The sequence below is a fragment of the Mandrillus leucophaeus genome, unplaced genomic scaffold, assembly GCF_000951045.1.
Source record: "Mandrillus leucophaeus isolate KB7577 unplaced genomic scaffold, Mleu.le_1.0 Scaffold237, whole genome shotgun sequence".
Lineage (NCBI taxonomy): Eukaryota > Metazoa > Chordata > Mammalia > Primates > Cercopithecidae > Mandrillus > Mandrillus leucophaeus.
Window position 1 is genome coordinate 1,601,617 of NW_012102443.1, and position 12,966 is coordinate 1,614,582.

The following is a 12,966-nucleotide window of genomic DNA, read 5'->3' on the forward strand; positions in this document are numbered from 1 at the left end:
CCCTGTGCAGGACCTCCAGCTTGGCGGGAGAGGCTTCCTACAGCACAGGAGTCTGCACTGTCCCTCACATATCCAGCTTCTGCCCTGGGGCTCTGCTCCTACAGCTGTGTCTGGCCATTGTGGGCACCAATGGAGGGGGCCCTGGGGCTCCTGCACCTTGGCTGAGAAAGAAAATGACAAAACCCTGAGAACAGTGACAAGCCAACGAAGACAAGAGGTGACACCAGCCCAACAATTCCAAAGGTTTATTTCCTTAAATTGATATTACACAATATAACGCAAAGGGCAGGAAATCACACAAAATTTGCTTTAAAATAGACAAAGGGTCCAGCACTATCAAGAGAACATTCAACCAGGGGCGGCAGTTGAGGCGCCCAGGACCTGCTTGGACACACGCACACGCGGCCGCGACGGAAGCAAGAGGACCAGGACGCCAGGCAAGATCCCCGTAGTGCCAGCTTCCCAGGACTCAAGATTCCAGTCGGCCATGAAGCAATAAATACTAACATGCCCCACAAGGTGAGAATAAAGCCATCAAGGTGATGAGGAAGAAATCACGGGGATTTTCTTCTTCTAAGTCCAAGCACAGTGGCAATATTTCAAGTATTGCAAAGAAAAACACACATGTGTGTATTTTTGTCTGTTATGTGGTGTGTGACCCTGGAACCCCCCGCGTGGGTCCATGGCCCCACCGCTGCCTCCCGCAGACTGGGGACTCGTTCAAGTATCTACTGATCCAGGCTGGGCAGACCAAGGGAGGCCCAGGCAGGGTTTGCAGCACATGCCCGCCTGGAATCCGGAAGGCAGGCCTCTCTGCGGACACCTTCAGTGGCCCTGAGCAAGGCCGAGGCAGGGAGGGACAGGGCTGTCATCAGGCCTACCCTGCCGAGGGGCTGACACCACAGCTGGCTGTCAACGCTGGACGGGGAGCTTTTGCATATGTTACTTTTTTCCTTGCATGAAGTATTCCCCTCATCTGCCCCCAGGCCCAGGTGGGGAGGGTGCTGGGCACACACCTGTCCTGCTGCAGCCACTGACCCAGGTGTGCACAGAGCAGCCTCACCTGCCTGCCATACGCCCCTGCGCCATCTGCCTCTAACCTGGCCCAGTCCTCGCCCTCCCAAAACCAATTCTTAAACACCTACAAGTTTTCTCCTTTAAAGAAAAAATTAGCTGCATAAAAATAAGACACATTTTAGGAATAAAGTGTGAAAGATTACAAGACGTATCCAGGGCTTAGAGAACACAGTGCCTCTGCTGCCGGTCCCTAGAGGAACGCTTGAACAAAGAACTGCCTCTGCCTCTGGTGCAGGGCCCCACTCACCCCGGAACCAGTTCTCCCCTTGAGGTCCAGACCTGGGCAGCTCCGTGGTCCGGTGCTCAGGCTTGGGGGCCCTGGCATGTGTCCGCTTATGTGTATGTACAAACACCAGGCCACTGCCAGGAATCACCGCCCAGCAGTCCCTAGTGAGGTCCAGATTCTGTCTCTATCTGCATAAAGTGCTTGGGTGATTGACAAAGCTGGGTGGGTATCTCGGAGGGAGAGGCTCCTGGAGACTGGGGGACGCCGAGGCCGCAGGCTCTTCCTGGGCACAGTGACTGCTGACCTGCCCGAAGCAGGAGCTCGCTTTGGCTTTGAGTCGGCAGCGGTCTCAGGCCCTTGCCTGTCCTTCAGCGCTGCCCCGGGGCTAGAGGGTGGTGGCACCCACGCCTGCTGTGCCAGGTAGCCAGAGGGGCAGAAGTTCTGTGATCCCCACCTGTACAAGATGGGAGACACCCCCAAGCTGTGTGGCTCCAGGTGTGCTGGTTCTGCCCCGTGACCCGCAGGGAGGCCGGCAGGCTGACTGTCCGTGGGGCCCAGGGCAGGGCTCAGCACCAGCGATCAGTGCCATGGGCTTGTCCCGAGGAGTCCAGCCAGCACAGAGCCCACCCTGCAGGGCTCGGCAGGACCAGGGCCCAGCCAGACCAAAAAAGGTCAGGCACAGATGCCAGTCAGCAGCGCCGAGAGTCTCCGCTCAATGCACAGCTTGCCTGTGGAGGGAGAGGGGGGAGCGTGAGGGAGACGCCCAGAGCCCTCAGCCCCCAGCCCAGCCTGGCACTCACACTTGGCGACGTTCTCGATGTCGGCCTGGTCTGAGAGCATGTGCTGCAGCCCTTCCAGGAGCAGCAGGGCCTTGTGGTAGCGCGGGACGCATCCCTCACGGTGCTGGAACATCTCGTCCAGGGCGGCCGACTGCACCTGGGGGCGAGGGCAGAGGCTGGACAAGGCCAGCTCACCCCACTCCCTCCCAGCGAGGGCTGCCCTGCACCCATGGCAGCGGCCCAGGGGTGGCAGACAGGCCCTCAGGGCAGTGACATGGGGGGGTGAGTGCTGGCGCAGCCTGCGGTGCAGAGGGGATGGTCACAGGGCCAAGAGGAGACGCTGCCTGGAACCAGAGGACCCTGGCCAGCACTGTCAGCCCCACCCCAGGACAATAGAGTGCCCGCCAGTCAGTCAGTGTCATTACTGCTGCTGCCTGGCCTGCCTGGGTGGGAAGCAGGGGCAGGAGGGAGGCTGACTTTTCCCATGTTTGTTCAGACTGCATTTTTACTGCATGCATACATTTTCTTAAAAAAGAAGACTCAGGCACTCCTGAGTTTTTGCCTGTAATCCCAGCATTTTGGGAGGCCGAGGCACGATGATCACTTGAGCCCAGGAGTTAGCGGCTGCACTACGCTTCAGCCTGGGCAACAGTGCAAGACCCTCTCTTAAAAAAAAAGAAAAGAAAAAAAAGGGGGGACCCCACCTCAGAGGCAGAGGAAGCTCTTCAGAGCCCAAGCAGGGAGCCTGTGCCCGCGGTACCAGCTGAGTGCACCACACTTCTAGGCAGGTTGTCTGGGACCAGGTGCTGCTTCTGGAGGCTGACACCTGACTACGAGGCCTGAAGACCAAGTCTCTCATTTTACAATTGGGGAAACTGAGTCTCAGGAAGAGGCATGGCAGGATGCACATGGGCCATGGCACCCATGCAATCAAGGATGCACCCAGCCAAGCTGTAAGCGCCTGCAGGAGGCTGGGGGCATCATGCTATCATTTCGAGACCTCCAGAAGTGACACCCCCCAAAGTTTCACCAAGCTGTGGGCATCAAGGTCCCCTCCCAGTGCAGACAGCTGGCCTGGAAGTTCCTGGCCCCTGCCCCACCGGTGTCTGTGTATCCCGTACCATCTGCACAGCATGGCTGAAGATCAGCCTCTCGGCAGTGATGCTGTGGATGCGGTCCAGGAGCCGCTGCTTGTCCAGGAAGAAGCGCTGCAACCGCAGGCTCAGGCCTTGGCAGGACACCACGCTGGCCTTGTACAGCTCATTCAGCCTGCGCACCACTGCAGAGGACAAGGGTGGTCAGCTCAGGGTGCCGCAGACACGGGGCAGGGCTGGAGTGGTCATGAACTGCCCTGCGCACTGAGCGAGCACGTCCCTCCCTCCCTGCCACAGCCCTGGCTCTCTGTGGCCTTCAGTGTGCGGCCAGGCTCAGCACCTTGTCCCGGGTGCCATCCGACCCCATGGCCACTGTGCCCTGCACACTGGGCCAGGCCCCAAGGCCTTTGCACCTTTGCACAGGGGCCTGCTCAGGCAGCCTCCCTGTCACCCGGACAGTTGCAAGGCGGGCTTCCTCCCCAACCCAGCATGTGGGTTGAGCGGTCACAGTCCTCACCCTGCTTCACGGTGGACGACAGGCAGAGCTTGCCGGCCCGGATCTGGTCGATGGCAGTTTGCAGGCCGGAGGACAGTAGCTCGGCCACCTTCAGGTACAGGACCAGCTGCTCCGCAAAGCTGGGGGTGGCAGGCAGATCAAAGGAGGCAAGTTGGTCCTGGCCCCCAGGCCACCACCCGCCCCACCCCACCCCAGCCCTGGCAGCACCCACCCCCATTCTCGGCTCAGCAGGCTGATCTGGTCGGCCACCACACTCTCCTGCAGCTGGTACTCAGGGCCCCCGGCCGCCTCGCTGGCACTGCCCTTCAGGGCTGCGATCTCCAAGACGTGCTGCACGAACAGCAGCGTGAAGCGCAGGCCACGCAGGATCTCGGTGTGCTCTTGCTGCAGGAAGCGGTCGTCAGGGTAGCACATGCTGCCCAGGCTGGGAAGAGGCTTGTCTCCCTTGAGACTCACTGATGACGCCTTGGGGAGGCAGGGCAGGGTCCCCTCCCTTGCTGTAGCCCGGGCAGCTGGGATGTGCCCCACCTGACACCCCACACCCGCTCCAGCCAGAATGGAAACCTTCGCTCACTCCAGCCCTCACCTCCATGAGGGTCTCCTCAGGGAGGTCGGGGGCCTCGAAGGTCACAGCCCCCTCCAGGTTGGCAGCAATGGGGTCGGCAAAGCTGCAGCTGTGTCCTGGAGCAGGGAGCTCGGGGGCTGGGGCCTCGCTGCAGGCCCCAGGCACCAGGTGGCGGGCAGAAGAGCCAGCGGAGCCAGTGGAGCCCACTGCAGGGAAAGGGCGGTGAGGGGCATGCCAGGACAAGCAGACACCGTGGCCCCCATCCCCCACAGGCTCCCACACCTCCAGGGCCCAATGTGCCTCTGCCTTAGTTTACACCCTGTTACCTCCCAAAACTCTTAACAGGAGAAGCAGAGCAGGTCCCTAGAGCCCCTACTCAACCTCTTGCCACTCACCACAACCCCCAGGTCCCCAGCTCCCCACCTCAGGCCAAGGGCTGCGGTGCCCATCAAGGGACCCTCTGGGTATCCCGACCCCCAGCCCAGATCTGCCTGGGAGAAGGGCAGCTGCCACTGTCTGGGATGGGGTAGGTGGGTGGCCTGGGGTGCTACTGTGCAACACGGGTGGGCCCGAGGGCCAAAAGGACCTCAAAGGGCAAGGCAGGCCACCCTCACTACGGGGCTGGCAGGTGACCCCAGCGATGGCAGCCCCTGGCCAGGACCAGATGCCCACAAGCCCACCCCTCCCCAGGCAGAACCCACAGTGGGGACCCAGCCAGGCCCCAGGCCCAGAGCATCCCCACACGCCACTGGCTGGGGAACCGAGGGGCACGCCTGTCTGCGACTCCTGACCAACACAGCACAGCCCACGGCAGCTGGGCAAGGAGGCCACAATCCAGACACCGTCCCTGCTCAGCTCATGTTTTGGGGATAAATGGGAACAAGTACCTATCACTCACAGGTTGAGTGGCAGGGGCCGCCTGCGGGGCAGGTACCAGAACCACGTCCATTTTGTAGACTGGGAGACAGAGCGTGGGTTTCTCAGGGGCCTGAGCTGCTTCCTCAGGCACCCCCAGGCTCTGGGGGGCCGCAGTCCAGCGACCCGAGTCAAAGGATGCCCCCCTCCTCTAGGGCGCTGCCACCACCCCAAAAGGGACAGGGCCTCAGCCTAGCCAGCCCTCACCTGAGAACATCCTGGTGCGGGGGCCCTGGGGCGGCGTGCTCCCACTCGGGGGAGAGCCCACGGTGAAGACTACCGGGGAGGGGCTGCTGGCGCCCCCAGCGCGGGCTCCTGGGTGCAGGCTCCCTCCACAGCCAGCTGAGGGTGCTGGGAGAGCAAGGAAGGGCTCAGGAGCATCCTGGCTGCCCGCCGCCCCCATCCCACAGCCTCTGAGCCCCACCCACCGATCTCCATGGGCTTCTCCTGCAGGCTCTCCGTGCTGCCCGGCTCCGGGGCTTGCGTCCCAAACGCTGCCTTAAGGAGCAGGTCAGTGAGGCGGCTGGTGCTGAAAGACCTGCGGGAGGGTGCAGGGCTGTGCTGGGGGCCCGGCCCACTCCACCCTAACTGGACCTTGAGGGGCCCCTCTGCAGGCCAGACACATGTAATGCACGGTCCCCTGGCCCACCTCGAAAGGCAGGCACTCCTGTCAGCCCAGCTTACAGGTGGGCATGGTGAGGCTCAGGACGGGGACCTGCTGGGAGTCTAGGACCAGCCATGGGTGGGCCAGGCTCTGGCACCCAGCCACACTGGGCACCCACAGAAGGGCAAGGCTAGGCTTTTCCTGTTCTACCCCCAAGAAGTACATAGCAGAACAATGCAGGGGAAAGGGGCAGCCCCCTCAGCAGCCCATCCAAGGCCTGTTCCCTCCAACTCACCGGCCAAAGGGACCCTTGGGGTCCTCGCCTGGCCGCAGGCCAGGGCCCAATGGCTGACCATGGAAGGGTCCCACCTCCGAGAGGTCGGGCAGTGTCCGGTTTCGAGGGGGCGCCATCACCATGCCCTGCCGGGCTAGGAGGGCCAGCAGGTTCTGGGAGCTGGGGGTCTTTGGGAAGTCGAAGGAGGGCACAGCCTAGGAGGACAGAGATGGGGTGAAGACTGCCCCGCAGGTCTGCAGCCCTGGGGCCCAGTGCCTGTGGGAGGTGGCCAAGTTGGCAGGAACTGGCAAGGTGTGTGGGAGTGGACTGAGCATGAGCCCAGGCGGGGGTCAGAAGGTACAAAGCTGCCTTCCTCAGTCTTTGTTCAGGCCTGGCCACTCCCACCCGTCTTCCCCAGGGCTCTGTGCCCCTCGACACATGGCAGCGCCCATTACCTTGGTGGGGGAGCCCAGAATGGGGGGCAGGGGGTTTCGCTGCAGGAAGTCGGGCAGCTTGGGTGAGCCCCGCAGGTTCCGGCAGGACTGCAGCCCGTGGGACGGCTGGGGAGGGCTGGCCTGTGGGGGGCTGAACACGGCTCCCAGGGGGTCCGTGGGGGGTTTGGGCAGCTTGGGGCGGACGACGTGCAGGTCAGACAGGTTGGGGGCACTGTGCAGGCGGCAGCCGAGCCCGGAAGTGCGGGTAGAGTGCTCGGGCACAGAGGAGCCTAGAGAGGAGGACAGGCCTCGTCACGACCTTCCGGTCCAGTGGCCTAGCCCTAGGCCCCCCTGCTGCCACACGGAGGCCCCTTGGGGTAAACGGTAAGGCTCCACTTTTTTTTTTTTTGAGACAGAGTCTCGCCCTGTCGCTCACACTGGAGTGCAGTGGTGCGATTTCGGCTCACTGCAAGCTCTGCCTCCCAGATTAAAGCTGTTAAAGCCACTGTTAAACCTGACCCCCAGCCAGCGCAGAAGACCGGCACAGAGGAGATGAGAAACCTGCCCCAGCTCACACAGCCAGGAGCTGGAGAGGCAGTTGGCTTCTGTTCCATGAGCTTCCCTCCCACTCCTTTTCACTTGTTAAAAGCAAGGGTTTTAGACCAGGATGACAACATGAGTGAGGGAAGTCAGCCTCGCACCCCCTCCCACCTCCGGACTGTACCTACCTGGACGAGGGGACCTGCCACCCCGCATCTCCGCTCCCTGTGGGGAGGGTGTCCCACTCCAGCCTGGCCGCTCAGGGATGGTTCCAACTTGGAGAAAAGAGAGATCTGCTAGGGTCAAGCTGGGACAGAGACAGCCTCCTCGCCCACCGCCTAGAGACGCCCCTTCCCAGGCCCCAGGCTGCAGGCGCACCTTGAGGGGATGGCGTGTAGGGCCGGCCCCCACCCAGAGACATCTTCCTGGCCAGGACGCCTCCATGCTCAGCGTGGGCAGGAGGCGAAGGGCTGGCCCTTGCAAAGCCCAGGGGGCTGGTGCTGCCTGACCTGCGGACGGCAGAGGACCTGGAGACAAGGCAAGTGTTAGGAGGGGAGGCCTCAGCAGCCCAGGACCCCATGCCATGCCAAGTGGCTACAGTGCTGACAGATGGCTCACTCTCTGCTGCACTCTGTCCAGGTAACTGGCCACACAGTGGGTGTGTGTGAGCAGCTGGCCCCTTAGCATTCCTGCCCAGGGCACCAACCCAAGGCATCCTCACCCTAAAGTCTCCGTGCCCTGACAGACACCCACTGGCCCACACAGCCTTCTGTGAGTTCAAAGAAAGGTACCCTTTCCTCCCAACATTTACTTCTGTCTATTAAAACTGGCCAAAGTCAATATTGATTTTATAAACACAAGAGATTTTACTGATCAGAAAACTGTCAAAGTAACTCTAGAAACCCAAGACATCAACAAAGTGAATAGTGGTGCTGAGTTACACAGTCCACAGTCTAGACAACTGCACATGGATGACGACCCTGTCCCTCTATGGAAGCCATGGAAGGGCTCCTGCTACACATACCCCTGGCCATGCCTGGCTACTTGGGAGCTCTGCACTCACCGAGGTGTTTGGAACTGGGTGGGTGACTGCAGGTTTCGCTCGATGCGCTGGTAGTTCTGCACCTGCGTGGGGACTGGGATGGGGACGGAGGCGCCGCACCTGCTGCTGGAGAACGGGCCAGCCCGGCTGTGGCGGAGAGAGGTCAACATCATGACAGACACTGGGGTCACAAGAGGCTGCGGTCATGGAGCTGGGGCACCAGAAGAAAGCCTAGGCCCAGACTTCCTAGCTACGACAGAGGCCACCCTGGGCCCCATGCCAGGTCTGAAAAGAGCCAGCTTCCGTGCCTCTACACACACCAGCACTGTGGCACCTGCACCCCACCTGGACTCCCAGTCTGCACCCAGCCAGTGGGAGGCCACCCTGGCTGGGGCCCTGGCCATTCCTGGCCCCACAGGCTCAGGGCTTACAACAGGACTGTGCTGGCCCTGGCATCCCTAGTTGGTTTCCTCATTCACCTACTCCTGTCAATACCCCTCCCACTATAGTCCCTTCTACAGGACGACCCAGCAGACCCTGCAGTCCTGCGAGGCCTGGGAGAAGGCAGGGCCCTCTAGACACAGCAGGCCGGGTCTGGCTGCGACACACAGGAAGCCCAGCCTCCAGCTGGGGGACTGTTCATAGCCCCATCCACCCAGCCTGGGCCCTGCTTACCCTGAGGGACTAGGGGAGCTGCTGCAGGGTGGGGATGGAGATGGGGTCCGGCCGTGGCTCTCCAGGCCCGCAGAGACCACCAGTGAGCTCCTGTGGGGCAGAAGGGAGGCCAAGGGCATTTTTTTTTTTTTTCGAGACAGAGTCTTGCTCTGTTGCCCAGGCTGGAGTGCACTGGCACAATCTCAGCTCAATGTAACCTCTGCCTCCCGGGTTCAAGCTATTGTCCTGCCTCAGCCTCCAGAGTAGCTGGGACTACAGGCATGTGCCACCAAGCCCAGCTAATTTTTTGCACTTTTTTTTTTTTTCTTTTTGGAGACTGGGTTTTACCATGTTGGCCAGGATGGTCTCGATCTCCTGACCTCATGATCCACCCGCCTCGGCCTCCCAAAGTGCTGGGATTACAGGTGTGAGCCGCCGCGGGACAACAACATTTTCTTTTTTTTTTTTTTTTGAGATGGAGTCTCGCTTTGTTGCCCAGGCTGGAGTGCAGTGGCACCATATCGGCTCACTGCAAGCTCTGCCTCCCGGGTTCACACCATTCTCCTGCCTCAGCCTCCTGAGTAGTTGGGACTACAGGCACCCTCCCAAAGTGCTGGGGTTACAGGCATGAGCCACTGCGCCCGGCGGTCAAGGGCATTTTCAAGTCACACGCGGCACAGAGCTCAGGCAGCCCTGTACCCCACCAGCCCCTCTCTGCAGTGGACGTGGCAGTCTCAGCACTCCCTAATGGGCTGATGACTCCAGGCAGGGATAACACGGGCCACTTCCAAGGCCACAGTTCCTCTCCCCTAAATTACAGAGGTAAGGGATGGGGGCTCACCCACTGCACATCAGGCTGTCTGGCGGGGGTTTGGCACTGGGCGCCTCAGCCACCAGGTCACCTGCAGGGGGAGACAAAGCTGGGCCTGGAGTCCTTGCTGCCTGCCCAGGGCCACGCCACCCCACCCCACTGAGGCTCTCTGCTGGATCCCCACACACACTCCACCTTGGAGGGGCCTCAGCTTGTACAGCGGCCTTGCAGGGTGCAGAGCCTGGGCGGTACGGTCCAGACTGCCTCCTCCCTGCCAGCCCCAGGCCAGTTCCGGGAGACCAGAGCACTGCCTGCCCCCCTTATCCCCACTTGGATTGTGTGCTTCCTATCTCCAGTGTCCTCAGCCCCAGAGACCCCCTGGGGCCCTGCCCCACAGCCTTCAGCCAACTCCAGGATGGGCGGGGGAGGTCAGGCATCCACAGCCCTAAGTCTGGGCCCAACCCCGTCCAGGAATACCCAGGTTCCCGCCCCCAAGGAGGCTCTGCCCAGCCCCTGGTGTCTGTCTTCCTGTTGCCCTGACAGCTGGCAAAGGACTAAGGCCCTCCCTGGGTCTGTCTGGGGCTTGGCTCAGGCCTCCCCACCCCCGCAGGAGCCATGCTGACGGGAGATGCGGAGGGCTCTGCATGAGTCATTGTGTCCCTGGCAGACACAGGGACCAGTGCCAACCCAGACCTCCAGGAGCTTTGGGACAGCCAGGGACAGAGTGCAGGGCCTTCAGAGGAGCCACAGACCCCAGGCCTGCTCCAAAAGTTTAGCACCTTCTTTCAACAAACATGTGGGCAGCCCCTGGCCACTATGGAGCAGGGGTTCCCCAAAAGCCAAGGAATAAACACCCACCTGCAGGGTGTGGGGGCAATAAGAGCTGCTGAGAAACAAGGTAGGGGTACACAGCAGCAGTGTGGGAGGAGCAGGAGGTGAGCGTCCCCCACCCATCTGGAAGAGCAGCACTGTCTGGGGGGACCAGGCCTACAGCCTCCAACCTCCTACTGACTACTAGGAGGACCCGGCTCTGATTCCCAGAGTGGTTTTAAGAGACGCGGCCTCCCCAGCCAAGCGGAGCTGATGCTGGTGGCTCCCAGGGGCCTACCCTGACTGCCCGTAGGTGGAGACGGGCCACACCCAGTGCATCCAGTACGTGCAGTACACTGTCCCGGCTGCACCCGAGGCGTCACCTCCGAGCCCCGCGTTCTCCCTGACCTGGAAACTGCGCGGGGACCATGACGAAGTCGTCTGTGTCACAGGAGTCCTTGCTGCCGCCAGAGTCCCGGGAGCTGTGCAGGAAGCCAGCGGTGTCAGCCGGCGAGGTCAGGGTCTTCTGTAGCTGCTGCATCTCGCCCAGGGACTGAGAGTCAATGGAGGGGCTGGTGAGCAGGTCTCAGGGACACAGACACTCAGGAGAGCAAATCCCCCCTCCTCTGGGACGGCCCAGAGCCCCAATAAAGATCAGGGGCGCTGGGGCTGAGAAGGGCTGGGGGCATGTTTCTTCCCGTGCTCTGCTCTCCTCTGTACTTCCAGAGGACTCCACTCAAAGGCCGGCCTTGACCTCGCAGACACAGGCCCCCCGATGAGCCACTCCCACCATGCAGCCTGGGTGGGTTGAAGCCCTCAGTTCCCAGAAGCTCTGGGAGGCCCTGTTTTGGGGAGTTGTTCACCACCTGCCCTCTGCACCTCACTTTTCTGTTTGCATAGCCAAGAGAGCGAGATGCCATGGGGGTCGTGTCCAGTGAAGAGGCTGCCACCCCCAGTGGACCCTGCTCTGAGGCCAGTACCATGCTAAGGCCCAGCGCACACCATCCATGCGGTGGTGGCTAAAGCCCCAAGTGCCCCAGGGCAGCTGTGCAGAGGGCCACACCTCCCTACAGCCCGGTGCTGCCACACTCCCCTCACCACATCTGAGCTTCTGGCCATGATACAGGCAGACAACCAAGGTCAGAGGACCGGTCCCTGGTCACAGAGCAGGAGGCCAGGCCAGGAGAGCCCACACACAAAACTCTACCACCAGCCACCACACCATGCCCAAGAGCCAGGTTCCAGGTCAGATGGACAGAGGCATGGGGGTTCATGGCCGACTCAGGTGCTCTGCAGACCCCTCCCATGTCACACAAGGAGTGCCACCATCATGTGGGGCCATCACCCTGCAACCCTACCCATGCTGAGTCCAGTGGAAGACACCACAAAGGAGGCCAGGGGTGCAGGTGCCAGTGGGCCAAGGCCACACGCTACTTCTGTCTGCGTCAGCACAAAACCAAAGACAGGACCAGACCAAACAGCCGCCCTGTTGGCCTCTGGGACCTGAGGGCTGTGGGTGCTGGCAGGGGCCGTCGCCTGTTTGTGGGGCTTCACCATCTACAGGACGAACTCATCCATGTCTTTCGTGACTCACACAGACAACAGAAGTCACAGCACGTCCCCGCGGGGGCCCAGGGCTGGAGCCCCTGACTGCTGAGTGCGGGGAGAAGCTGTCAGGCCCCTGGGGCGGCAACTCACCGGCGGGGAGGCCAGGTGGGAGGTGGAGCTGCTGCTGGAGCTGCTGCCGGACCCCGAACTTGGGTACGAGGGCACAGGCACCGGTGGGGCTGAGGGAAACATGCATAGGTCAGTCTGGACCATCCTCCTGTCTCCTCACCCTAGAGCCAACCCACGAACTGGACAAGCTCAACCGTATCCCCTCCACTTCCCGCTACAACCTGACCAGCAGGGAGGGAGGCTCCCTCCTGGACCACCCCATGACAGTCACAGGGCAGCACCAGCCCCTCCAACACCCCATCCCCATCCCAAGCCTGCTGCATCATCACGCGCACCCTGGCCTTGGGGTCTCCGCTGCAGCAGAGTGAGGGGCCGAGTGTTCTACCCTCCCTGGGAGCTGCCGCAGCTCAAGACCTGCTCCCTCTACCCCACACTCAGTGCCTAACCAGACCCCAGGAGGATGGGGTGTAGGGCCCATCCGGAGCCCCAGGACCCACAGAAACTCACACTTCCTGACGGAGGGGCTGGCATCGAGGAAAGGGTGATGGAAAAACTCATCTGCAGGAGGAAGGAGGAGTGAGGCCTCAGGAGGCCCCCGCCTCCCCAGGGCCTGAGCTCCCGTGGCAAGATGGGCACCTGCCCGGGCAGAGGTGGAGCCCCTGCCTGCGCTTGGCTTGTGGAAAGGGCAGTGTGCACGTGGGGCTGGGTGCGAAGCGCTCTGCTCACATCAGCAAATGCAAGGAGGGAGGGTGGGGGGCTCCGGCTGCACCCCCGGTGGGTGCTCACCGAAGTCCATGCGGTCCTTGTGGTTGCGCTGGAGCAGAGCCAGGAGCAGCTGCCGCAGCGGGGCCGAGGTCTCCCGGGGGATGCTGGGGTGAGAAGAGGCTGCTGTGAGCGGGGCCTGCGGGGCCGGCGCCCGCGGGGGAAGGGAAGGCAGGAGGGCGCTT

The 12,966-nt window shown here is 62.0% G+C and overlaps 1 protein-coding gene across 1 annotated transcript in view; it reads right to left on the reverse strand.

The window, feature by feature from the left end:
- Positions 1-218: 218 nt before the first annotated feature.
- Positions 219-12,966, reverse strand: part of ULK1 (unc-51 like autophagy activating kinase 1) — a 77,785-nt gene continuing 65,037 nt past the window's right edge. Inside the window, exons 14-32 of the mRNA XM_011982235.1 lie at positions 12,806-12,888; positions 12,527-12,577; positions 12,041-12,129; positions 10,751-10,895; positions 9,563-9,623; positions 8,743-8,832; positions 8,089-8,214; positions 7,404-7,552; positions 7,214-7,300; positions 6,507-6,775; positions 6,073-6,266; positions 5,602-5,711; positions 5,381-5,524; positions 4,280-4,464; positions 3,905-4,077; positions 3,694-3,812; positions 3,204-3,361; positions 2,104-2,239; positions 219-2,031 (exon numbers count right to left, since the gene is read on the reverse strand). Of these exons, the coding sequence (XP_011837625.1) occupies positions 1,976-2,031; positions 2,104-2,239; positions 3,204-3,361; positions 3,694-3,812; positions 3,905-4,077; positions 4,280-4,464; positions 5,381-5,524; positions 5,602-5,711; positions 6,073-6,266; positions 6,507-6,775; positions 7,214-7,300; positions 7,404-7,552; positions 8,089-8,214; positions 8,743-8,832; positions 9,563-9,623; positions 10,751-10,895; positions 12,041-12,129; positions 12,527-12,577; positions 12,806-12,888 (2,425 nt within the window). The 3' untranslated portion in view covers positions 219-1,975. The remainder of the gene's footprint in view (positions 2,032-2,103; positions 2,240-3,203; positions 3,362-3,693; positions 3,813-3,904; positions 4,078-4,279; positions 4,465-5,380; positions 5,525-5,601; positions 5,712-6,072; positions 6,267-6,506; positions 6,776-7,213; positions 7,301-7,403; positions 7,553-8,088; positions 8,215-8,742; positions 8,833-9,562; positions 9,624-10,750; positions 10,896-12,040; positions 12,130-12,526; positions 12,578-12,805; positions 12,889-12,966) is intronic.